We start from the raw sequence: 27,803 nt of genomic DNA, 5'->3' as shown, positions 1-27,803 counted from the left end.
TTGCATATTCTGTTTTGCCCTAAATAGGTAGTTTCCTGTTTAGTTTCAGGTGCCTCTGGGGAAAAGAAAGAATAAAAGTTATAAAACTTTCCTTTTGACAAATAGAACAAATAAAGGCTAAAATATGGTGTTGTGGATACTGAGTATATGCCAAACATGACCAGCAGGTGGCGCTACATGATTAAGAGAAAATTGAAAGTGTCCATACATGCCCTCAAAGGAGGAATGACACTTTGTATTTCCAAAGTATTTCAATTTTTCTGGGTATGCCTGTGAGGGTCTGTGATCAGCACTGAGGCTGAGCAGGAAACTTTGTACTAGACCAAGGTCAGCCTGGCATACACAGGATAACCCTGTCTTAAAACAAAACACTGAAGGGAAAATAATGCCATGAAATACGAAAAGGAAAACTTAGGGTTCTTGTAAGAGGCTTTGGGGGACAGTGGCGCTGGACAGGAGCGGTGCACCTGCCCAGAAGAATAAGCATCTGGAATGTCTTTTTCCTCTTTTGAAATTTATTGTGAAAAAAATTTTAAAATGTAAATTTTCCTCATTAAACCTGAAGTCCATTTTTTTTGTTTTATTTTTTATTTTATTTTTCTCTTTTTTTTTATTAATTCAAGTTAGGGAACAAGCTTGTTTCACATGTAAGTCCCTTCTCCCTCTCCTTCCCCTCACCCCATCCCTCCTCCCCCACCCCCAACCTACCTCCCACCCCATCCACCCACCACTCCCCAGGCAAGGTAGGGCCCTCAACAGGGGCTCTGTAAAGTCCACCAAATCTTCCTGTGCTGGGCCTGGGCCCTTCCCCATGTGTCCAGGGCCAGAGTGTTTCCCTTTATGTGGGATGGGCTCTCAAAGTCCCTTCTTACAACAGGGAAAAATGCTAATCCACTTCCAGAGGCTCCCTGGAGTGCAGAGGCCTCCTTATTGGCATCCATGTTCTAGAAGAAACCATTCTAAGTGAGGTAACCCAGTCACAAAAAGACAAACATGGTATGAACTCACTCATATATGAATTTTAGACATAGAGCAAAGGTTTACCAGCCTATAATCCTCTTCACCAAAGAAACTAGGAAACATGAAGGACTCTATGGGATAAATAGACCCTAAGAATGGGAAATGGCATGAACTCCTGAGCTAATTGGGAGCATGAGGATAGGGGAGAGGGTGCTGCCCCCATAAGAGCTGAAGTCCATTTTTTAAAAATATTTTTTATTATCTGAATTTCACATCATGAATCCCAATCTTCCCAGTTCTTCCGGATCTATTCCCCTACCCTTCTGACCATCCCTACAAAGAAGAAAAAGAAGGTGGCAGCAATCAGGCAATGGTGGCATACACCTTTAATCCCAGCACTTGGGAGGCAGAGGCAGGTGGATCTCTGAGTTCAAGGACAGCCAGGGCTACACAGAGAGACGCTGTCTCAAAAAAATCAAAAGGAGGAACGGGAGGAAGGGGGAAGGAGGAAGAAGGAAAGCAAAGGAAAGAAGGGGAGGAGGAAGAGGAAGAGGAAGAAGGAGAAAGAAAAGCAAGTCCAATTTGTGTTGCTCGTGCTGGAGCATCGTCAAATTCCCTGTGGCCAAACCCTCAAAACTGAGTCCTTCCTCACCTGCACCTCTGCCAGAAGCCATTAGTTATGGAGAGCTATGTTTCAGCATCCTTTTCATAATGTTTTAAGAGTTCTCTATGATGGCTTTCTGTCTAGGCTTCACAAGCCACTCACATCAACATGGCCCCCATTGACAGCTTGGCTCACGGACATCAACATGGCTTCCAATGGAGGCCCACACCATGTATATCCACATGGCCCTCAGTGATAACCTGGGCCACGGACATCAACACAGCCCCTGGCTACAGTTGGGCCATGGACCCAGACAAGGCCTTTGACAGCAGCTTGGACCACAGACATTAACATGGCCTCTGTTGGCAGCATAGGCTACTCACATCAACATGCCTTCCCCATTGGCACCCTCAGACATCAACATGGTTTCAGGTGGCAGCACAGACCATTAATATCTGCATGGCCTTTGGTGGTAACACAGACTGCAGACATCACCACAGCCCCTTCTGCAGTAGGACCACAGACCCAGATATGGCCCTCAGCAGCAGCACAGTCCACAGTCATCCACATGGTCTCAGGTGGCTGCATAGGCCACTCACATCAACATAGCCCCTGGCTGCTGTAGGACCATGGACATCCACATGAATCTTGGGCTTCAACACAACTTGGGGCCATGGCCCATGGATACGAATGTGGCCTTCTGGAACAGCATGGACCATAAAGGTCTTTGGAGGCAGTCCAATCCAGAAAATGAAACATTTTCATCTCAAATATCATATTGTTGTTCAGAACTAGGGCAATCATGTGGCACACAGTGTGTTGGGAGCTGAGTCTTTGAAAGCTCCAAGCTGCTGCACACCACCCTGTTGGCCCTACTCGGCAGTGACATGTTCGCTTGTGCACTGCAGCCTTCTCTCTCACCTGTCATCACTGCACTCAAATCTATAGTTCCTCCTCTTCCCACTGCTCCATTCCTCTTTCTCGCCTCTCCATCACATATTTGTTTATCATAGTAGCATTGGAAACTGCAGTGTGTCACATGGTATATTTTTTAGCCAAACAGCTTTATTTGCAAATATTTATTGCAATGAGTTCTTGGTCTGGTTTCTGAAGAACTATAAATACTGGACCATTGCCAAGACTTATCTGGGATATCCTGCTGTTGCCCAGAGTCAGATTGATGTGGGTAGGTAGGGCACCTGAGGCAGGTTCTGTACAAGCTCCTGGCTGCCTTCCACTTCCCTGTCCTCCAAGTCTGCTGCCCTGAGGCTCACCATGCTTGACTTTCGTGCTTGTAGCCTACAGGTACATTGTCACCCACTTTTAGTCTCCCAGCATTGCAAGCAGCTTGGGCTGCAGCTGCAGCAGCTCCATGCTGGTAGCCATTTGGTGGGCTTAGGACCTGCCCTCTTCGGTAATGACATGTTTCCTTGGGAGGTCCAGGTCGATGTACACCATCCTGTCCTGAGTGCTGACCATTGGGCATTACTGTTGTGCTTATAGTCTGTGGGGAGCACTACTGCCCCAGGCTCTCCACCTCCTAGCAGGTCAAGCAGTATGGACCAGAGCTGCAGAGGCTCCATCCTGGGAGCCAGCTGGTGGGCTTAGAGACAGCCATATTCAGTATTTACCTGTTTCTCCAGGAACTTCAGGATGCAACACATCTCCATGTACTTGGTCCTGACAGCCCCATGACTTGTTGGGCCTGACCTTTGTGCTGGCAGCCTGCTGGCTGAGACTCAGCAGCACAGGGCATAGATTTGTTGTCATTCTCCATTGTGAGGCTGTCCAACATCCTTCTTTACAGTTTCATGAGTCCACTTTTTAAATGCATCTTACCAGAGCTCTGTAGAGGATACGGCCACCACCATCTTTGTTTTCTCTCTGGAAGTCCATTTTTTTAAAAAACAGCTTTCATAAGTTACATATGTGTTTCGGAAATGACACATATTTACATAGACATAGAGGACAGCATGATTCTGCACCATTGGTCATGTTAAGGAAAGAAACTTTGTCCACAAATAAGTTTTGCCTTTTTTTTTTCTGCTTTTATTTTCTTGAAATGTTTCCCCTCTCTAGGTAGCTATTCTAAAAAGGAATTAATGTCTGTTATAAAATATTAGAACCATGGATATTTGCAAGTGGAATATTTATGTAATAAAATTTTGAACAAGAAACAGGAAAAACCCCTTGTCCTCCAAATACTAATTCACCCTGAAGAATGGACACATGTACTTTACTTTCTTTTACAGTGTTCAAATAACTGAAATAAGAAGGAGTAATGACACCTTCAGGAGAACATGTGGAATATTAGATGATCCATTCCTGTCTTTCTCCTTCTCATAAGCATAACATGTTGATCATATATTCTTTTGTTGTTGTTGGACTTTGAGACAGGGTCTCATTTTGTAGTCCTGTCTTAGAACTTACTATGTAGACCAGGCTAGCCTGGACAATCATAGATTCTTTTAAAATGCTATTTTCACTAAAAAAAATGCAGTCAGCAAAGGAAATTTTCCTTTAAGATGGCTGTCTGGAAAGTTGTATTTTGTTAGTTTCTTCTTGGTATGCACCAGGGGAAATGGATAGTGGAAAGGCCTCACAATTCATTTTTGAGCCACTGAATGTGTCACTGAAAGGTTTATTAGTGCTCCACACTATCATAACCTGGCTGGTTTATTCTTACCTCTAGAGTCTGTTTTTAAAATTAAGATATAGTCAGGACTGTGCTCCCTTCAAAGACTCTAGGGAAGGAAGCCTTCCTTGCCTGCACATAGCTTTCTGTGGCTACCTGTAACCCTAGGTGTTCTTTGCCTCGTAGAGGTATCATTCTAGGCTATTCTCACATGGCATTTCTCTCTCTCTCTCTCTCTCTCTCTCTCTCTCTCTCTCTCTCTCTCTCTCTCTGTGTGTGTGTGTGTGTGTATTTTCCTTTCCTGTTAAGGATAGCAGCATTAGGCTTATCTCAAGCCAGTATTAGTTCATGTTTATGGCTGTGTGTTAATATTCAGTGACAATAACAAAATTCCTTAGATAATAACAACTAAAAAAGAGGTTTTCTTTGGCTTGTGGTTTTGGAGATTCCACTCCATGACTAGTCAGCCCCATTGAGCCTGTGGTGTGAGATAGTGTATCCTGGCTGGGAATATGTGTTAGATCAAGCTTCTTACTTAGTGGCTGATGAACTTAAAATGACTGCACTCTAGAGTCCCTTTAAGGACATTTGCCCAGTGACCTAAGGCCTCCTAGGTCCTACCTTTTTGTTGTTATTTTGTTTGGGGATAGTCTCTCATATAGTCTAGATAGCCTTTTAATTTGCAGTATACCCAAAGATAGTCTCGTGTTCCTGATCTCCCTTGTCTCTGCTCCCAAGTGCTGTGATTGACATTTTGTGCTGTTATCCCTGGCCTAGGCCCTTAAAGATCTTGACCATCTTCTAACAGTGCCAATCTAAGGATCAAACATTTAACACCTGGGCTTTTGGGGGGTCACTCAACACCTAAGCCACACCAGTCTTCAACGACTATTTGCACATAACACTACTCTTCTGAGCACCAGGGTTAGGACCTCAGCACAAGGTCCAGGGTACACAGTATGGCTCCCAGCAGAAGATGATGGTTCACATTTGTTGTCAGTTTAGCCATTGCCAGGAAATAATCCTCAATGCTTTTTTAACTACATGAGCACTTAACTGGTATTTATGGTTTGTGTGCTTTGTGCCAGATACTGTACCTGATGCTGGAAAATAAATAGATCATGCCTGACCTCACAGGACTCAAAGCTCAGTGGGAGCTTATGGAAAGATAGCAAAACAAATAAACAATAAGCACAAAAACCTGCTGCACACTGTGCTAAGAACTGATCAGATAATGTGAGCACAGCTTGTTTTTAGAACTCTTGAGGACTTTCAAACCCTCTAAGAGATGGGCATTTATAGTGACTGGAATTAAATATGGTAAGGTATTGTCAGGAAGAGGCTTTGTTCTTAACCTCGGAGAAGAATGTGGGACACACAAACAAGAAATGCAGAAAGTCTTTGCTCAGCACACTTCTGAGGCAGCCAAAACCAGCGCGCCTCCTCACATTAAGTAGCACCCATGGAGTCCGGTAGTGCTACAGATGGATCTAAAACAGCAAAATGTGGCAGTAGTACCCAGCTGAGGACTCAGCTGTCTAAGGAGAGGGAAGAAGGCTGAGTAATAGCAGCTGACAGTTTGCATGGGCAAATATTCTCATAAGCAGTTGAATGCCACCAAGGTGAATCCACTAGGAAGTAGTACCATCAATTCAGGGGAGCAGCCACTGAGGGACAGGAGCAGGAGTTGAGGCCAAGAGGAACAGACGTCAGTGGACAGCTACTGGAGTACAAAGAGAGAGAATTTTTAATGTTGGCTTGGGGTTATTACCCCTGGAAGGTAATTTTTCCAGTAAATGAGAGAAATATGCATTTGAAATGAAGCATCCCTAAGTATTTTTGTTTTAATAATACCTTATGATGACTTTCTATTTTTTAGCCAGATAGGAAAAAAATACGACCATGACCATGTGTTTGTTGTCCCTTGCTATTGACTTAAATTACCCTTTCTGTTCCAATGGGCCTGCCCGTTTGCTCCCAGACCTTCCTTCTTTTTTTAATTGTTTAATACAGGATCTCACTTTGTAGCCCAGGCTGTCTTCCAACTGTTATCCTGCCTCTACCTTTTGAGTACTGGTATTTCAGGCATGTATCGTGCCATTCAGCTAGCCCTCTAACTTCTATCCCTCTCCCCCTCCCCTCCCCTTCCCTCTCCTCCTCTCTCTTTCCTCCCCTCCCCTCCCTTTCCCTTTCTTCTTTTGTTGAGACTTAAAAAAAAAAAAGTTTAGTATGCACATGTATGTCTGTGTGTGGTATTTATAAGAGTGCACATGTTAGTGTAGGTACCCACAGAGTCCAGAAGATGGTGTCAGATCCCTTGTTGTTGTAGTTATATGTGGACTTATGAACTACTTAATGTGGGTGCTGGGAATTAAACTTAGGTCCTCTGGAAGAGCAGCAAATGCCTATAACCACTGTATCATCTGTCCAGCCCTTTATTCCTTCAACATTTATTTATTTGTGTGTGTGTGTGTGTGTGTGTGTGTGTGTGTGTGTGTGTGTGTGTGTGTGTGTGTGTATGAGTGTGCTCCACAGGGCAAGTATGGCAAACAGAGGACAGTGCATACAATCTGTTTCTTCCTTCCACCATGTGGGTTTGGGGTAGAACTCTGTAGCAAGAAAAATAAAGACCCAGAGACAGATATTGGGATTCAAGCTGAAGATCAGAGAAGCAAAGCAGCCAAGCCAGTAGATCTTACCTTTAGGAATCCTCAGAAGAAAGGCTCTGTGTTCCTTACTCCTCCTCTTTATATGCCTTTGTACAACCAGCCATATCACTCCTGTCTCCACCTCCTTAGTGCTGGGATTAAAGGCCCAGGTTCTGGGATCATCTTTGTGCGAGCTGTTTCTTTTAGGACTGGATCAATTTCGTGTAGTCAGTGTGGCATCGAACTAACAGAGATCTGTCTACTTCCTAATACTGAGTGCTTAAAGTTGTATGCCACCACCACCTAGCTTATATAACTAACTAATATAGCTTCTTTACTGTTTTGATCTCCTGTGGCTTTAATAAGTCATAAACAATATATCACCATAGAACTCAGGTTGTCAGGTTTAGCAGCAAGTGAAATTATGTGCTAAACCACCCCACTGGTCCTTAAAAAGAAAGTCTGACTTACATCTTTTAAGATATTAACTTTCCTCCATTTTTCTGCAAATGGCACCATTTCATTATTTTTTATGGCTGACTAACACTGATAGTCACAATTTATATGAAAATCTATCAATTGCTGATGGGCACTTAGGCTGACCCCATAACATGGCTGTTGTGAATAACTGCCTGATAAAATGGATACATTAGTATCAGAGTTGTATACTTTGATTCCTTGAGATGAATAACTGGGAGAGGTGTAGTAGGTATTCTTTTTTCTTCTTTATTTAGGAACCACCATGCTGATTTCTATGGTGGATGTACTAACTTTTATTTCTACCAACTATGTATAAGTTCCCACACTTCATTTTTGGCATCCTGGAAAGTATTTATTGTTTTATGTTTTAATATTGGCTAGCCTCCTGACTAGAATGAGTAGGACTCTATGTAGTTTTTGTTTTTAAGATTTATTTTTAATCCTCTATGTGTGTGTGTGCACATGCCATATGCATGGAGATACCTAAGGATACCAGAAGAGGGTGTTGGATTCTGTGGTGCTGGAGTTACAGGCAGTTGGGAGCTGCCCTATGTGGTTGCTGGGAACTGAGCTCATGCCCTCTGGAAGAGCATCTAGTGAGACATTTTTCCAGTCCCTTCAATATGCTTTGTATGGCATTTCCCTGAATCTTTAGTTAATTGTTTCCTTTGGTGGACAGCTTTTTTAATTAAATGCAAACCCATTCCTTGATTTTACCATTACTTCTTGAGTGATTGGAACCTACTCAGAAAATGATTGCCTGTGCCTGGACATGACATGTTTTCCTCTAGTAGTCTTAAAGTTCTACCTTGTTATGTGATCCATTTGCATTGATTTTACAAGGTGAGAGTTAGAGATCTAGTTTCTTTCTTCTACACGTGGATATAGTGTTCTTTGTACCATTTGTTAAAGAGAATATATTTTCCAAAGTATATTTTTGGTGCCTTTATCAAGAATCAGATGATTGAACATAAAAATTAAATAAAATATTAAAACAAATCAAAAACAGGTTACCTCTATGTGCTTTTGTTTCTGGGTCCTCTGTTCTATTCCATTGATGTACATGCCTAGTTTTGTTCCACTTTTATCCTGGTTTTGTTACTATGGCTCAGCAGTACAGTTTGAAATCAGACACTGTGGTGTTTTCAGGATGGTTCTTTTTGCTTGGGATTGCTTTGGCAAGTCAGTCTCTTCTGTGCTTCTGTTTAAATATTAGGATTCCTTTTTTTTTTTTTTTCCTGTAACCTCAATGATTGTCATTTTGATGAAGATTGCAGTGAATCTGGGGATAACTTTTGGCAGTATAGCCATTTGCAGGGTGGTTTCTTGCTGTAATTTGCCTGAAAGTGGAGCACTAGGCTCCCTGCCTTATGATCCGATCATATAACTAAAAAGTACTAAGGATCTCACTAGGAAATTCTTAAATTTGATTAAACTTTCAGCTGAAGTAGCAGGGTATAAAATCAATATATAAAAGTCAGTAGCTTTTCTATCAACCAGTAAAGAGCATTTAAGAAATAAATCAGGAAACCAATCCCACTCACAATAGCCAAACAAATCACTTTAAGAATAATCTTTAAAGAAAGAGGTGGAAAACCTCTATAATAACAAATATAAAACAATGCAGGAGGAAACTGAAGAAAACAATAGAAAAAGAAAAGACCCCCCCCCATGTGAATCAAAAAAACAAACCAAACTCAAACCAAAACAAACATAGAAATACATAGATTAGTAGTATAGGTTAAAAATTAAGAGAGAGCTAGCCAATAAGAAGCCCTAGCCATCAGCCAACAGTTTTATAATATAGTGTCTGTGTGTTTATTTGGGGGAAAAGCAACTGTGGGACCTGGTGGGATGAGAAGCTCCAGTAACACACAACCTAGTTTAGCTTTTTACCATGCTTCTTTAGGTTATTTTTTCAACAGGAAATAAAATTACAGAGTTGAATGCTTGTTTTTTTCAATTCTTTACATTTTGTATAATGTGAAGATGTGTTCTTGTTTATGCTTCCAAATTTCCCTCATTTGTTTGAATTTACCTATGGCTTCATTCAGTCTCCCCAAACCTCTTTGGGCTGGTTGGTTTTTATTTTGTTTATTTTTTTAATGGGAATATGAACACATTATATCTTATAATTTGGACTTTATGTTTAAAATATGTGATATAGAGAAAATTTATTGTAATCTCTTTTCAGCTTGGTGGAAAATTAAAAGAAAAAAATGAATTTTATTGATGAAGTTTATCAGTCTTTGTTGTCATTGTGCCACAGTGAAGTTTTGATGAATCTCATAGTATATTAGGTAGAGACCTTTAGAGGAACAGAACCAATAGAATTCATATACTCTTAAATAGGATGTGATAGCCTGGCTTATAGGATGTGGGCTGGGGAGTCTCAACAATGGCTCTTCGTATTAGTGGAGAGGCCAGTGTCTCAGCCTTTCCAATTCAGTCTCTAAGGAAGGCCTGGAAACTCCCAAGAGAGTTACTGGAGTGTGATAGAAGCTGGAGCTTGACTGAGTAGAGGACAGAAGTGGCAGCAGCAGTAGACATACTTCCTGTATGAAAAGCAAGGCAGGTGGCATTGCTTCTTTCCTTTATGTCTCTGACATACATTGGAAGGTACCACTCACTTTGAGGGAAGATCTTACCCCTCAGTTAATATTTTCTGGAAACACCCAAAGGGTATGTCTTAGATCAGTGATTGTCAACCTTCCTAATGCTGTGACTCTAATATTATTCATGTTGTGGTGACCCCAATCATAACATTATTTTGTTTCTACTTCATAACTGCAATTTTGCTAGTTATGAATCATGATGTAAGTATCTGATATGCAGGATATCTCTTAGGACCCACAGGTTGAGAACTGCAGTCTCAGGTAATTCTGATTGCTATCCAGATGAACCATGTGCGGACATGCCAAACTTTTGATATGTCTAAACATATGTTATCATTCCCTGGCTCCTGTTTCCTTACATGAGTCTTCATCATTTGAAAAAGCACAAATACTTTTTCAAAATCGTTCTCTCATTCTTCTGAATTTTTATCTTTTTTTAACTTAATTTAGCAAGTCCTTAGTATTTTTAGAACGACACTATTACTATACCATTCTTTTATTTTTTTCCTATTTATAGGCCTACAGAATTGTAGTAGTTTTATAAACAAAACAAACAAATATGCCTGAGTCTCACTCTGTGCTCATTCTTGTCTGAAATCTGCTATGAAGCTGAGGCTGGTCCTAAACCTGAGATCATTTGAACCCCGTGAGCTACAGGCATGTGCTACAACAGGCGCTTTGATAGAATTTCTTACCCATTAAGACTTAGTGATTCATTCTGTGTGCTTAGCACTTTGCTAAGTATTATTGTGAAAATTAATGAAAGTATAAGGCATTATCTTGGCCCCGATGATGTTGAAATGTAATTGAATGTGAATAAGCTGATTATTAACCCACAGTAAAGTGGTAATGGTTTGAGGAGAGATTTGGAATGGGCCATAAAGATTCGATTTTAGAAGGCATAAAGATCTTTATAGACAAGAACTCAGATGTGAATGCAAGATGGGTGACAAATGAAAAGTGGTGTGTGTGTGTGTGTGTGTGTGTGTGTGTGTGTGTGTGTGTGTGTGTGTCTGGGATCATGAGAAATTAAGAGGAGTAGAAATAGTCTAGGGATCTTAGAATTAATGAAGTAGATAAAAGAAGCCATATCAATTGCAAGGAACTTGGTGGATGCAGTCAGTATTCATGATCAAAGTAGGTCAGAGAGGTCAGCTATAAATTTTTGTTGGCCAAATTCAGTTTGGATACAGCCCTCAAGAAAGATGCCTGTCCCCTTGGTACAGAAATTCAATTTCTATAGCTTCCAGGAAGACACTCCAAATATTTCGTGTTCAAAAGCATAGAAAATGGGACCAAAGCAACATTTTATAGTAACTTTTTTCACTTTCTTTCTATTCCTGCCCTTGACATCTTTTTTTCCCTCTTTTTTTTTTAAATTTATATTTTTCATTCTAATCCCAGTCCCCCCTCCCTTCTTTCCTCCCACTCACTCCACTCTCTCCTCCCATCTGCTCCATGGAGAGGGTAAAGCCTCCCATAGAAGTCTACTAAATCTGTCCCATCATCTAGTTGAGGCAGGACAAAGGCACCTCTCCACCCCCACACCCGTGTGTCTAGACTGGGCATGCTATCTCTTCATATAGAATAGGCTCCACTAGTCAGTTTGTACATTAGTGTTAGGTCTTGGACACACTGTCAGTGGCCTTATATATTGTCCCAGTGGCACCATTGTCAGCTATTCTAGTTTGGTCTTATGCAGATTCCCCATTTGTCAGACCTGAGTTGGTAATCTCTCACTAGCTTGGGTCAGCTGATTCTGTGGGCTTCCCCATCATGGTCTTGACTCTTTTGTTCTTTCCCTCACTTTGAGTGTGCTCCAGGAGTTTGGCCCATTGGTTAGTTGTGGATTTCTGCATCTGCTTCCATCTGTTTCTGGAAGAGGGCTCAAGCTTCTCTGGGACTATGGATTGTAGGCTGGATACCATTTGCTTTATTTCTGGTATCCACTTACAAGTGAGTATATACTATATTTTTCTTTCTGGTTTTGGGTTACCTCACTTAGGATAGTTTTTTTTTTTTTAATTCTAGTTCTGCCCATTTACCTGTGAATTTTAGGATGTCATTATTTCTTACCATTGAGTAGTACTCCATTGTGTAAATATACCACATTTTCTTTATCCATTCTTCAATTGAGGGACATCTAGGCTGTTTCCAAGATCTATCTATTACAAATAATGTTGCTATGAACATAGTTGAGCAAATGTCCTTGTGGTGTGAATGTGCCTTCTTCAGGTATATATGTCCAACAGTGGTATTTGCAGACTTGAGGTAGGTTGTTCCTTAATTTTCTGAGAAATCGCCATACTGATTCCAAAGTGACTATACAAGTTTGCACTCCCACTAGCAATGGAGGAGCATTCCCCTTTTTTCCACATCCTCTCCAGGATAAGCTGTCATTGGTGTTTTTGATTTTAGTCATTCTGATCAGTTTAAGATGGAATCTCAGAGTGGTTTTAATTTGCATTTCCCTGATGACTAAGGATGTTGACCATTTCCTTAAGTGTCTTTCTGCCATTTGAGATTCTTCTCTTGAGAATTCTCTCTTTAGATCTGTACCCCATTTTTAATTGGATTATTTGGTAGTTTGATTTCTAGTTTCTTTTTTTCCCAAACCTTTACACTGAGGTAATGTCTGTCTGTGAGTTTGAAGTGTGTTTCATAGCAAAAAGACATATTCTGCTTTCGTATCAAATCTGTTAGCCTTTTTTTTTCTAAATAGGTGAAATGAGACCAATAATATTAATGGATATTAATGACCAGTGATTTCTAGTTCCTGTTATTTTTGTTTTTGTTGTTGGTGATGGCATTGTCTGTTAAATTGTCTTTGGGTTTTGTTGCTGTAAGCTCATCTATTTCCTGTGTTTTTGTGGATATAGATGATTTCCTTGGATTGGTGTTTTTCTTCTAGTAATTTCTGTAGGACTGAGTTTGTGGATAGGTATTGTTTCAATTTGGTTTTATCGTGGAATATTTTGTTTTCTCCATCTATGGTTATTGAAAGCTTTGCTGGGTAAAGTAGTCGGTGCTAGTCGAGATTCCTTAGTGTCTGCATAACCTCTGACCAGGACCTTCTGGCTTTCATTGTTTCCCCTGAGAAGTCATGTGTAATTCTGAAAGGTCTGCCTTTATATGTTACCTGGCCTTTCTCCTTTAATATTCTTAATATTCTTTCTTTGTTTTGTATGTTTATTGTTTTGATTATTACGTGACAAGGGAACATTTTAGGGGGGGTCTAGTCTATTCTGTGTTCTGTAATCCTCTTGTATTTTCACAGGGATGTCTTTCTGTAGGTTGGGGAACTTTTATGATTTGTTAAATATGTTTTCTGCGCCCTTAAGTTGGACTTCTTCTCCTCCTTCTATCCCTATTATTCTTAGGTGTGTCTTTTCATGGGGTCCCAGATTGCCTGCATGTTTTGTGTTAAGGATTTGTTGGATTTAAAATTTTCTTTGACCGATGAATCAATTTCCTCCAAGTTATCTTCAGTGCCTGAAATTCTGTCTTCCATCTCTTGTATTCTGTTGTTTATACTTGTATTTGTGTTTCCTGATCGTTTACCCAGATTTTCCATTTCCAGAATTACCTCAGTTTGTGTTTCCTTTATTGCCTCTATTTCAGATTTCATGCCTTGAATTGTTTCCTTCACTTGTTTGATTGCTTTTTCTTGGTTTTCTTTAAGGGATTTGTTGATATCTTTCAATTTTTTGTTTGTCTTTTCCTCCATTTAAGAGAATTCTTCATTTCTTCTTTAAGGGCCTCAATCATCCTTATAAAATTATTTTTTAAGTCCTCTTCTTCTGCTTCATCTGTGTTGGGATGTTCAGGTCTTGTTGTAGCACCACTAGTTTCTAGCGGTCCCTATTGCTCTTTATATTGTTGAGTGTATTCTTACCTTGTTGTCTATGCATCTCTTCCTCAAATCGATATAGGTGGAGCTTGTGCTTCAGGAGTTCTCTCTTTCTCCAGTTGGTGTAGTTGGGGACTGTGGCTCCCTTGACTGATCCTTCAGGTCCAAGCAAAGAAGAGCTTCCGGTGAACGCTCCTCCTGGTGGAAGTGGGCCCAATGCTAGGTGGTCACTCCTTGAGGTGCAAGTGGGGCTACAGCTCCTGTGAATGTTCCTTCTGTTGAAGATGCAGATGAGGCTGAGTCAATGTAGTACTGGGGTATATCCCACTGAGAAATGGCAGTGGATGCTAGCTGGGACACAGGTGTTCTTTCCCAGAGAAACTTTTTGCAGTAGTTTCTGGAAGCTGCTGCTGGAACGCATTGCTGCTGTTTCCACCTGGTGATCACTTCTTGCTCCTGGGGCTGAGGGTAGGGCCTCCTTCTAATACTGCACCAGTCCTGAAGCTTGAGCCTTTCTCTGATGCTGTTTCCAGGATGGGTTTTGGGTTTCTCATTGATGATGCTCAGGGCCTGTAGCTTGAAACTACCTCCAACACTGCTCCTGGGTTTTCATCTGGGACATCCCTCTGACACTGCTTCTGGTTCTGGACACATGGCTCCCTTGATGTTGCTCCAGACATGAATGAAGCTCAGGCCTTCCTCTGATGCTGCTTCTAGGCTGGAATTCGGGTTTCTCACTGATGCTGCTTCTGGGCTCTGACCGACCCCTTTTCTTTACAGATCTAAGTCAATTCTGTGGAGGGTGAGGATGGGAGGATGATGGGTTCTCCCAAAGTCAGAAACATGAGAGCTATTGATTGGGTTCTCCTCAGTTGAATGAGCTGGTAGATCTTAGAATTAAAACAGGTTGTTTTTCCTTTTAAGTTTATTTGTAGTAGTTTTAATTATGTGTAGGGGTGTATGTGTGTGTGTGTGTGTGTGTGTGTGTGTGTGGCGGGGGGGGTTGGCGGGTGTGTGTGTGTATGTGTAGGCTAGAGCATTGGACCTTCAGAACTGCAGTTATAAGCAATTGCAAGCCACCTAAAGTGCATGCTGGGAACTGAATTGAGGTCCTCTGGAAAAGCAAGTGCTCTTAACCACTGAGTCATCTCTCCAGCCCCTCAACACTGATGCTTAATCAGCGTTTCTTGCGAAATGCAAGAAAGTTCATAGGTAGTCTTCTGTGGTTCATTAATTTTTTGGAAAAACACAAGATTTGGGATTATATGTATTCTCTAAAGAGTCTCAAATTCTAAAATAAATTTCAGACTGTTCCACTTCAAATTATTTAAAAGATATACTTCTCATCAAAGTTAAGTCTTATTAGAGATGGGGAACCACTAACTAGAAAGAAGACAAATGATTATAATGTGTTGAATCATGTACAATTGTCATAGTCGTTGTCTTATGTCATATAACTTCCATTGCCTTCAGTAATTTTTTGTGTGTTAAGATGTGATGGATGGTACTCACTTCAGGAATGTAGGCTTAGTTCAGCAGTATCTATTCAAATTTGCATTTAAGCATACATATTCATTTCATAAAGGTAGTTGTTCTGATATTTGTTGCTTTCTTTATTCTATAATGTTAACAATGCCTTTGGGCTTATGCAGTTTTGAGTTATTCTCTATTCTTTAGTATTTCTCTGAGCACACTGTAGTGCAAGAATGCTGAATAGGTTCCAGTTATTCATTAACTCCCATTGTTGGTTAGGCTTTGGTGGAGAAGTTCTTTAATGTGCTTTAATTCTTAGGCCCTGTTTTGGTTAGGCATACAAAGTGCACTCAGTGAGTCACCATGCTACCCTATCTTTGTGTCTACTACACACACAACAAGACTTAGTGATGGAGTTCAGTGGTCTATTAATTACCTTGATTTAATCAGAATTTCTTTGTTGTAGCCTTAAATCTCTATAGAATGATGGTTTATGTAGTTTTTGTTTGAAGCTTTGTGGCATGGATTGGAGTATAACTCATCAGCGGGGCACTTGCGCATCATGTGGAAGGCTTTCTTACACTACCAAAAAGCTTAAAAATAAAAGGAAATCTGGGGTTAAGAGAACTAAGTTTTACCATAATCTCTATCTTAGAGGTATGTGGATACAGCAACAGTACAGTTTATCTTAATGTTTCTTTTTTTTTTTTCTACTTTTAGTTGGTTTTGGTTTGTTTCTTAGTTTTTACTGTCTTATTTTCAAAAACAGAATACAAAGGAAGAAATGATAAAAACCAAATGAGGAAACACTAAAACTCTTCTTTTTCTTTTGTAGGTTGCTCTCTGATTCTCAACAGTTGGATATTTTAAGAAAAGCAAGGTCTTACATAAAACAAGAAAAGTTTGATGAAGTAGTAAGTTGATGGGCACTGGGGTCAGGGCAGGGTGAGCTATCTGTGGGACCCCAGGCAGGCTAAGGGGTTCCCTGAGGAAGGCCTTTAGGCTCAGACATGCTTCTCCTTACTTCAGATCATAAATGGCTGCAGTTTTCTGATTTGGTTTTAGAAAGGAACTGTAGGAACTGTATTGCTTTTTTTTTTATGAAAAAAACAAACAAACAAATTTCAAGTAACCATCACCCTCTTAGGAAGTTCAGAGAACCCTATTTGCCATTTACACCACAACATTCATAACAAAGCTTTGACTCTAGCTGCCTCTACCCAACTGTTTTTCTGTATTGTACTGTATTGTATTTTCATCGGGGGTTTGAAAATAAGGTTCTGTGTGTGCTAAGAAAGTACTCTACCACTGAGCTGCATCCCCAGCCCTATTTCATTTATTTAATTTATCAATTTGTTTACTTTTTTTTTTTAGACAGAGAATTGCAGTTTCCCAGGCTAGTCTCAAACTTGCAACTGTCTTACCTCAGCCTTTAAAGCAGCTTGAAATACAGACATGTGTCACCATGCCTCACTAAAAATTCTACTTCCATCTTTAAAAATTGTCTAAATACTTACCATCTGTATATTTGTAATTTTTTTTTTTTTTTTGGTTTGTTGAGACAGGGTTTCTCTGTGTAGCTTTGGAGCCTATCCTGGCCCTCCCACTGGAGACCAGGCTGGCTTCAAACTCACAGAGATCCACCTGCCTCTGCCTCCCGAGTGCTGGGATTAAAGGTGTGTGCCACCAAAGCCTGGCTTTATATTTGTAATTTTAAAATATGATTTTAAATTTTAAGCTTTTCCTTGATAGTGTGTGAACCCAAGGCCTCTCATATGTTAGGCAAGTATTTTACTACTAAACTATGTCCCCAGCTCACTAAACTATTCTTCTCTTCGAACATACTGTTATTTTGGTGATGCTTTATAGTAGATTTGCATAATGTGATATGGAAGTAAAATATAATGCATATGCACACATGCTTACATATGTATATACATATGGGCTTTTTCATTATTTGGAATATATGCTAGAGAACCTTCATTTCATCTGTGTGTCATCTGAGGACCATTTTGCATAGTGAATTACTTTCAATCACCACATAGATCACAGACAGTTTCCATTAAAATGCCCTAGCTTCTCAAATTGAAAAATTTGTTTTATTTTGAGGGGTTTTTTTTTTTCATGTTTTTAAAGATTCTCACAGTTGAAATCTGTTCCTAATCCTCTCATCCATAGTTATTCACTCCAGTCTGCTTAGAGGTTTGGTTCTATGGAAGGCCAGTTTTCCTTAGTTTGGGGAACTTGGCTTTTATTGTTTCACTGCAAGTTCTACTTATGTTTTGTCCCCATAGGTCTCCCTCTGTGAGGAACTGATTGACCTTGCATTGAAAGGATTGTCCTATTATCACACTTATGACAGATTCTTTTTGGGCATCAGTGTTGCAAGTGGTTTTGTGGGATGGACATCTTATGCTTCTTTGTTAATCCTCAAGTCTCATTCTAATTTCACAAGAAGTTCTAGGAAGGAAGTTAAGGTAAGTTCAGAAGATGTAACAAAGATTCGGGTGATGGTATCAAAGTCACCAGGAGTAAGGACTAAGAAACCGAACCAAAACATGTATAATGTGTTCTTAGAATGTGAAATTGTAAGAGTAAATGAACAGATGTGTCTGTCCTTTGCTTTCTTTGTATTGCTGTGTTTTCTGTTGTGTCTATTTTTTTCAGTGGCTAAGAGGGTACATTGATAACACTGCTCTGTAACTTAAGAGAAGCATAGTCTTAATGATACTGAGTTTCTGTTTTTTTTTTTTTTTAAAAAACTACTCAATTTAAATATTTCACACACTTCTAGAATAGGATATTAGCAAAGGACTCTAGGGCCTGGAGAGATGGCTCAGAGGTGAAGAATGCTTATTGCTCTTGTTGAGGACCTGAGTTTGGTTCCTGGTGCCTGTATCAGGTAGCTCTCAATCACCTGTAACTCCAGTTCCAGGGAATCCGATGGCCTCTGGCCTCCCCAGACATCTGATTACACATGACACATAAATTCATGCAGGTACACACACAATAGTAAAATAACAATAAATAAATCTTTTAAAAACAAAAGAAAACCCCACTTCAAGCCAGGCATGATAGAGCACAGCTTTCATCATAGTACTTAGGAGGCAGAGGCAGTTGAATTTTTAAGTTTGGGGTCATCCTTGTCTGGAGAGTATGTTCTAGGAAAGCCAGGGCTACACAGGAAACCCTGTCTCAAAAAACCCAGAAAAAAACCCAAACCAGTCCAAAGTGGTATATTTATAGTTATCTCATATTAATAGCTAGACAAACAATAAAATCATTGTTTAAACATTAATAAAAATTCAAGTAATATTTATGTTTCTTTGACTTTATTCTTACTTCAACTTTCTTACTTATACATTTCCAGAGTGTTCTTTACTTTGTTTTCAGAATGCAAGCCTAGCTTAATGCTCTTTCAATGAAAGGAAGAGGTCAAACTTCTAAACTAGTGGTTTTCACCCATCCCAGTGTTGTGATCCTTTAATGCAGTTCTTCATGTTGTGTGACCCCAACCATAAAATTATTTTCATTGCTACTTCATAACTGTAATTTTGCTACCGTTATGAATTATAATGTAAATATCTGTGTTTTTCAATTATCTTAGGTGACTCTTGTGAAAGTGTCCTTCTATACCTCAATGGGGTCATGACCCACAGGTTAAGAAGCATTGTTCTAACTAGAGACTGTAACAGTGCATACATGGTTTTATTGCTTGAAAACACTCTGTTATCTTAAAGTGTATTGCTGACTGTCATTTACCAGGCAGAGTATCCTCCTCCATTTCCTTTGCTTCATTCTCTGTAATGATTATTACCATGTCCAAATCCAATATATTTTTAGTAATAATAGTCTGTAAACATTTGTAATGGTAACTTTTACCATTTTACATTTTGTTTTTATTGTAGGGAAGAACATTATTGCTTAATTTTGAGTTTTTACAGTTCTGTAACACATCTTAAATAATTTCTTCCAAGTAATTTTAATTATTTCAATGTATTTGAAGTTGGCTGTAAAGGAAATTATTTCCTACTTGTTAGAGAAATACACAAATAACTAAGTTTTGGTAATGGAGAGTTGTAGCTAGGAATTCTACTGAGTCCTTGAAATGTATACAACCATCTTCGCCTCTAACTGTGCACTGTAACTTCTGTTTACCAAAGATGAGACTGAGCTGAGGGGAATTAACTAACTTTGTAACAGCCTCCCAGTCAGGATGCAGGGGACTGAGATCTGGGCCAAAGACTGCTTTTTTCCTCTTGCTGTTCAGAACATTTCAAAAAAAAAATATGATGTTTTCTTAATGTGCTAAGAATTTATAGTTTGTAGTTCTTTTTGTTTATTAGTTTGATAGTGCAGTAAGTATTTAATTGAGTATACAGTACAATGTTCTGTATGCTAGGTGTTCTACAGAGAAATATGACATCCAGATTTTACCATGAAAAATGTTGGTATTAAATAAAGTAGGTAAGAAACAAACACAAATGGCCATCCTACATGATATTGGTGACACATTTCTTGTGGTATTGATTGAGAGATTTCTATGATTGCTGAGACTAATGCAAAGAAGAATTAAAAATAAAATGATAGCCATCATTTAGTAAGCAGCAATAATGTTCTAGCTCCTTTGTTAAGCCCTATGAATCTGATTTCTTATTATGGAGAAATATGTATGCATTTATTGTTCCCATATTATGAAGAGAAGAAAATTTTGTCTAAGGAAAACGTTGTACTTTGTACTAATCCCTCCCACTTAGTTGTTGATCAAGTAAACAGACATGCCCACAAGCAAATATGATGGAAACAGTTCCTCACTTGAAGTTTCCTCTTCCAGGTGTGTACAGTTGACAACCGAGGACGTCCATCACGATGTCATAGCCAGTTTATGAACTTGAACCTTAAGCTCTTAGTTATAATGCTGGGTTTCAGCCTCCTTTTACATTGATATCCCAACTTATCCTTGATTTTTACTTCATGATATTCTGGGCAGTAGAGGAAAACATCAAAAGAGATGGGAATTATTTAAAATTTCTTCCTAAATTTGTGTATTTCCAGAGAAAGGTTCTTAATTCCTACTACATTTACCCTTGTCTAACAGGCTGAGGAAGCAGAAAACATGGAATGGAGACAAAGAGCTGCCTTTTCACCACCCCCATTCCTTTCTTCTTTCTTAATAGCTTCTGAAGGTGCTCACTGTACTCTGTACCATTTTGTAACCACTGCTTCAGACACTGGAACTTTAGTTCTTAGCATTATTATGTTCCCTTAAAGGCACCCCTTTCCCTGTTCTTGGACTGTGTGTTCCTTACCCTTGCACTTACACCTGTCCCAAGAGGCCTTGGTAGTCTGTGAAGCTGGCATTAGTGACTTATGTGTAGCGAATTTTTTATTTAACAGGTGGTTGAGAACATTAGCTATAACTGAAGGAGCCAAGTAACTGTTTAGGTGTAGTGGGAGAGAGGCAAGTGGTCAGCATGGCAGGGTGGAGCTTGAGTAGAAAGAAAGTTTATTTCCAAAAGAGAAGTAGATTATTATGTGATAATGTAAGCTAGCCACAGAAGCCAGTCAAAATTTAGAAAGACTGTTTCTATGCGGAACTATATGTTAAAAGTTCTGAATGAGTTATTTACAAACCAACTTTAGGACCATTACCAGTCTGCAGCTGAGAATTGCTTGATGGTAACCATTCTAGGATATCTAGTTTCTTTCCTGATATGCTCTCACCCTCAAATGATAGATTTTTTTCATTCTGAAAGAATTCTGATTAATCATCTAGTTGAAGAAACATAGGAAGAAAAAAATTTCCCTTTATAAAATATAAAAAACTATCAATTGGCATGGATTTGGATGTATTTGAATGTTGTGTTTCATTTTCAGAAGCCACACTATCTCTTGCTGTGTAGCTTTGTTGCTATCGGTGTTTTAGTGGTGTGTTTCCTGCTGATCCAAGTCTGTCCCTGGACTTACTACGTGTATTGCTTGCTGCCAGTACCCATATGGTATGCAGTTCTAAGAGAGTAAGTAGCATGTCTTTCTGCCTTATTTTCCACTTCACTGGCAGTGAAATCTGCATTTAAAATGCATTAGATTTTGTAAATGAACTTTTCTTGGGGCCGCCAGCTCACAAAAAAACAACATGGAGACTTATTATTAATTATGAAAGCTTGACCTATAGCTTAGACTTGCTCCTAACTAACTCTTGTAACTTAAATTAACCCATTTATATTAATCTGTGTTTTGGCATCTCGATTTTTTACTTTTCTTTCATTCTGTATGTCTGACTCCCTCCATATCTCCTTGGCATTTTCCAAAAACCCCATACTTGTCCTCCACCAAAACAGAAAAAGCTGTGCCACTCAAAACTCTTCTTTATCTCTTCCAGATGACCTCTGATACTCTCTGATTACTTTCTGTCAACTAGTTGCTAACTCAGCCTCCTAACCCAAGGTTAATTTTATTTAATAAATGCAAATGCAAACCAGAGTTAACAGTGTGATTGAATATTCCCCAACAAGTTTTCTGTAGCGTAAATCATAAAAGATGGCTATAATTCTCTCAAATGTCCGAACGCTCTCATTTTGTTTTCAACTGCATAATGTTAAATTTTAAACATCCCTTTTGGCTTACCTTTTTGACTTCACTTGTATTGCCTTAAGGAAGCAGTGCCCCTGTAGTACAAATAATAAAAAAACTGGAGACAGATATTGATGTTAAAGCTAGAGATCAGAGAAGTAAAATAGCCAGTCACTAGCTCTTACCTCTACCTCAGACTGGGAGGGCAATCCTGGCCTCAGATTGTATTTCCATTCAACTGCTACTCAGATTCACTGAGGCTGAATGCAGAAAATGAATGCTGAATCCCACATGAGAAAGTCCCTGAGCTCCTGTCTTATACACCTCTCTAGGGCTGGGAATAAAGGCATACACCACCAATGTCCTGCCTCTATGGCTGACTAGTGTGGCTGCTGGGATTAAAGGTGTGTGCCACTCCTGTCTGGCCTCTATGGCTATGGCTAACTTTGCATTCTGATCTTCATGCAAGCTTCATTAGATCATAAGTAATAATAAGTAAGATCATGGTGTAAAATTGGTCTTCTTATTACATTCAACTGGAAAGGAAGGCACTCGTTCAGGTTTCAAACACTTTTAAGAGCATCTTTGAGATGGCATAACAGGCTGGGTGTGATAGTGCATGCCGTGATCCCAGTACTGGGAGATAGAAGCAGGAGGACCTGGATTTTCAGGTCTGGGCTCTATAGGAAAAGACTTTCTAAAAAAATAAAACCATGGCAGCTGGCTAGCATGTGGGTCCTGACACTATATATTTTTATTCTAATATTTATTGATTCTGTCCTTGATTATTCTATCTTCTAAAAATATGGTTTAAAAATATTGAGATAGTAAGGGCTGGAGAGGTGGCTCAGATGTTAAGAGCACTGGCTGCCCTTCCAGAGGTCCTAAGTTCAATTCCCAGCAACCACATGGTGGTTCATAACTATTTATAATGAGATCTGATGCCCTCTTCTGGCCTGCAGGCATACATGTAGGCAGAACCCTGTATACATGATAAATAAATAAAACTTTAAAAAAATTGAGATATTAAAATATAAGAACTAAAACATGTAAATGCCTCAAATATCTTTAGATATAAGGAAAAAAAGTCACTGATCAAGGAATACACTATGACATTACCATCTAAAAGGAGTAAGGCTATTGGTTTGCTTAGTTAGCTCATAATTGGCTTTTTGTTTGTTTGTTTGTTTGTTTGTTTTTCCTGACATCATTTCTCTGGTTTCACAATTTTCTAAAAGGTTTTCTAGGCTGGAAGAAAATTCTGCTCTACTATAGAGCCCCTTCTGAATTATTAAATAGCATAATTGTAGAGATAACATATGTATGTTTAAATTTTAAGGGAAGATTTGATTTTTCAGTATGTTTTATTTTACCCTTTTAATAAATGGAAAATAAAACATAAAAAGTGAGTTTTCAAGCTGACTAGATGGCTCCATGTGTCAAGGCACCTGGGACCCAAGTGATAAAAGGAGTGAACAGATTCCTGCAGGTTCTTCTCTGACCTCCACATGCACACCATGGCATGCACATCCATATACATATACACACAAAATAAGTAAATAAAATTGGAATATTTAACCCTTTTTTTCTAGAATAAAAATTCTCCGAAATGACTTAATCTTTTGTGCTTCTTTGCTTATTCACAGTAGAAACAAAAGAGATATTGTCCTTGTGGTTCTGACTTTTCTTTCCTATGTGGCTACTTAGCAGTGTGATAACATTCCATTCTACAGCCATTGTTTTCAATCAGAAAAATGTCATAAACCAAATGACACTGGCCTTTTATAATTACCTACTTAATGCTCGACAAATGCTAAGCTTTTCTTCTTTGTGATGAAATGTAAAATGTACTCAAGTATGTAATGCATTTTTGGTGGTTATAAATTCTCAATTACAATTAGTGTACAATTAATGACATCTTAAATTGGGTTTGGAAAAGGTTATTTGGCTCAATTTAAAAGTGCAATTAAGCTAAGAGTAGTGTTGCATATCTGTAATCCCATCTCCTCAGAAGGCTAAGGCAGAAAAACTGGGGTTTTGAGGCCAGCCTGACTAAATAAAGTTTAAGTGGAAGGCCAGAGTTTTAGCTTAATATCAGATTGGTTGTCTGGCATGTGTAGATCCCTACCTAGGTTTAGTCCTTGGCATTGCAAATAAATGAACAAACAAACAAATAAATAAGTCAATAAATGCAATTAAGACTTTCCCTCCTAAGGCTGTGAATGTAGCTCAGTGGTAGATATAAGGTTTTCCAGGTTAGTTTCAATATTTTTTTTTTTCAGTTTCTATACTTTTGGGTTATTATTTTCTTTCTGGATTATCTGTAATGCATGTACTTTTGTTTAAACTAACACCATTCAACAATACTTTATTGAGCCATGCAGTGGAGACATACACCTTTAATTCCAGCACTTGGAAGGCAGAGGCAGGCAGATCTCTTTTGGAGACCAGCTGGCCTACAGAGCTAGTTCCAGGACAGCCAAGACTACACAGAGAAACCCTGTCTCGAAAAACAAAACAAACGAGAGAGAGAGAAAGAGAGGGAGACAGAGAGAGAGAGAGAGAGAGAGAGAGAGAGAGAGAGAGAGAGAGGGAGAGAGAGAGAGAGAGAATAGCTTATTGCCATTAACATTTATAAAAACTGAGCAAACGCTTGTCATCATTTTCCCCAAAATGCTTAAAGATTCCCACCAATAAAAGTAAGCAAAGCCATTGAGACAAATTGCTATGTTTTATCTTAAATTTAAAAAAAAATATGAATGGAAATTTCTGTAATTTTTTTTAGCTTTGAGCAGCTTTTATTTTTTCACTATGTTGATATTTTAAAGTGCTTTGCAAATTAGAAGTAATCTTTTTGTAAATCATCTCCTTAAACAGATATCAAGTTATTCAAGACCTGGTTGCATCACTGTTGACTTTTCCTCCGAGCCATTTCGTGGCCCACTTACTTGTCTTTATCTTGGGAATTGAAGTACTGGTGAGTTCCTGACCAGGCTGCATCTCCAAGTGTCTTGCATTTTCATGATACAGGTCTTAAGTGACCTTACTCTTCATTTTCTTGGCAATATGTCACCAGGTGTTAAGTTTCTTCTACCGCTACATGCTGACAGCTGGACTGATTGTGTTTGCGGGTTGGCCATTTCTCACTCAGCCGTGGACCCAAGCAAAGGTATAAGTACTCAATGTTCGCAGGACAGACTGGTAGTTACTTTGTGTTGATAATGTGTTTGATTCAAAGAATTTTTTATTGAATAAAGGAGTGGAATACACTGTCATATGAAGGGCCTGGTCCTTTGGACAGGAGGGCTGACATTAACTTTTGGTCTCTGATACACACACACAAACACACACACACACACACACACACACACACACACACACACACACACACACACACACACACACACAGGTACGTACGTAATGTTTTTCTTGGAATGAGCCAGAGATCTAGAAAGGCTGTAAAGGCAGTGCTGGCTTGTTTGGAGCACTCGTGGAGCCTCCAGTACCTTCATGAGGGAGAAGTCTGGACACTGCTGAAAGCAGCAAAATGGACTAGAGGGTCTGAAGAGTAACTTCCCTTTGCCCCATCCACACAGTTCTTTCCTAGGGAAGTAGCATTAAGTGGATTCAATGGGTTTTAAAAGTTGGGAGGGAATTTGATAAAGTACATGTATGAAAATTTCTAACAATAAACAAACCCAAAGCAGATAGTAAATCTTATTTAAGGTAACCATATTTATAATGGTTGATCTTGACTGTTATCTTGATGGGATTAAGAATCCTATAGAAACAAGTCTCTGGGAGTGTCTGAGAGATTTCTAAAGTAGGTTAATCAAGGTGAAAAGTCCTCCCTTGAACTACTGGGACTAGTAGGGGGAAAAAAAGAGAAGGCAAAGTGAGCAGCAACGTTGGTTCACTTTCTCTGCTTCCTGACGTGTTGCAGTGTGACCAACTGCCTCAAGCTGGTGCTGTCATGACTCCCCCTGCCATGATGGACAGTACTAGGAGGGAAAACAAATCCTTCCGTTGCTTCCTGCCATACATTTTGTCATTACAAAAGTAACTATTACTTTCCACAGTAAATACCAGACAGGTTTTGCTTTTTGTTTCACATTCATTTACTATATGGCATGCTAAAAACAGATTTCTAAACCATATTTGTCTAAATATATTTTTTCCTTGATTCTAGATCACCTACCTGAGTTGGGCTCTCTTCTCTTTGCTTCTGGCAGTGTTCCCACTGATGCCTGTTGTGGGTAGAAAGCCAGATCTCTCTCTAGTGTACGTATATTATTGTTTTCCATTTCAGTAGAACTTATCCTCTACTGACACTATGACATTTAAAAACAACACCCCTCCTGCCCTGTCCTGTGTGTGTGTGTGTATGTGTGTGTGTAAGTGCGTGCATTGACAAATGGAAGTTTGTCCTATTTGAATTAAAATTTTTTCCCATAGGGGTAAAACTCTATTTATTTTGAAAGCTTTACAATTATTTTGTATTGTTCTTTTTTATTTTAATCTTAATTTTATTTTCTTAACATAATTCTTTGGGAAATTTCACATCAGACACTCCAGTCGTGTTCACTCCCTCCATATCTGCCCCTCACTCCTACAGCATACCCCCCCAAAGCGTTGGTGGCGCACGCCTTTAATCCCAGCACTCAGGAGGCAGAGGCAGGTGGATCTCTGTGAGTTCGAGACCAGCCTGGTCTACAAGAGCTAGTTCCAGGACAGTCTCCAAAGCCACAGAGAAACCCTGTCTCAAAAAAACCAAAAAAAAAAAAAAAAAAAAAAAAAAAAAAAAAAAAAGATTAATAGATTAATTCAGAACAAACAAAAGAAAAACCCATCTCGATCTTCCATCTTTCCATCATTCATCCTAGTGGCATTGGGAGCTGCCATGTGTCACGAAGTATACATTTTGTTCAACCAGCCCTACCCACAAATGTTCATTGCAATGAGTCATTGATTTGGTTCAAGGCCTCTGACCTCTGGCATACCATCATCACTGGACCCTCACTGAAACTCCTCTGGGGTATCCTCTTGTTGTCCCCAGTCATAGGGATCCTGTGGTTACCCTTGCTTCATGCACAGCAGCAGGCCATAAATGGGGCTCATGTTAGGGTGGGCCAACTCAAAGTCTGGGATGTGGGTCTGGGTTGTAGCTGAGCTGGTTGGGGTCCACTGGGACTGCCTCCTTAGATGAGGGACTGAACCAGCGCTCCTAGGCCCATGCCAGTTGGGAGTGGTGTCATCTCTCCCAAGAGCTGGGGCAGCTCTCCTGTTGCAGTGTTCATGGGGGAGGGCAGAGCCATTGTTGTCTTATTTTGTTTTGTCTGCAGAACTAGAAATCAACTCCAGGACCTTGTACTTGCTAGAAAACTTTTCTGTGTTTAACCATTCAAATTGTATAAAATAAACCTATGTTTTACATATGTTCCCAAATGCTGATACATTTTTCCTCAATATGAAATAGACAAGTGTTAAAAATAATTGGTTACCTTTGCTTTTATGTTTTTAAGTTGTTTTTAGGTAACCTACTGGCACTCCTCCCCACCTCGTGTGTGTGTGTGTCCTTGTATGGCTGTGTGTACTTGACTAAATTATCTTTGTTTCATCTATCTGCTGCAGTTCCTTTCCCTGTATATGTAGCCCAGGCTGGCCTCTAACTCAAGTGTCCTGCCTCAGCCTTCTGAGTGCTGAGATTTAGGCAGGTATATCACCCCACTCCATTCTTTTTATTAATCATATACTCATCTTTGTTGCTTATATCTGAATGCTCTGGGCATTTTTAAAAAATGTGTTTTTTGAGACAGGGGTTCTCTGTGTATCCCTGGCTGTTCTGGAACTTGCTCTGTAGTCCAGGCTGGCTTTGAACTTAGAGATCCACCTGCCTCTGCCAATGGAGTGCTATGATTAAAGGTGTGGACCACTGCCTGGTTCACTATGGGCATTTTTTAAAAGC

The 27,803-nt window shown here is 39.5% G+C and overlaps 1 protein-coding gene across 3 annotated transcripts in view; it reads left to right on the top strand.

The window, feature by feature from the left end:
* The window catches only part of Pign (phosphatidylinositol glycan anchor biosynthesis class N), a 137,158-nt gene that overhangs the window by 31,214 nt on the left and 78,141 nt on the right, over positions 1-27,803 (top strand). For all 3 annotated transcript variants that reach the window (XR_003485762.2, XM_027417857.2, XM_027417856.2), the window contains exons 13-18: positions 16,101-16,179; positions 17,560-17,742; positions 21,143-21,282; positions 24,716-24,815; positions 24,915-25,007; positions 26,028-26,119. Coding sequence is in view for 2 of the 3 variants with exons in the window: in XM_027417857.2 (XP_027273658.1) it covers positions 16,101-16,179; positions 17,560-17,742; positions 21,143-21,282; positions 24,716-24,815; positions 24,915-25,007; positions 26,028-26,119 (687 nt within the window). In the remaining variant the exon portion in view is untranslated. The remainder of the gene's footprint in view (positions 1-16,100; positions 16,180-17,559; positions 17,743-21,142; positions 21,283-24,715; positions 24,816-24,914; positions 25,008-26,027; positions 26,120-27,803) is intronic.

The sequence above is a fragment of the Cricetulus griseus genome, chromosome 5, assembly GCF_003668045.3.
Source record: "Cricetulus griseus strain 17A/GY chromosome 5, alternate assembly CriGri-PICRH-1.0, whole genome shotgun sequence".
NCBI classification, from domain to species: Eukaryota; Metazoa; Chordata; class Mammalia; order Rodentia; family Cricetidae; genus Cricetulus; species Cricetulus griseus.
Note: the sequence above shows the minus strand (reverse complement) of the source record. Positions and strands in the feature narration are given on the sequence as shown.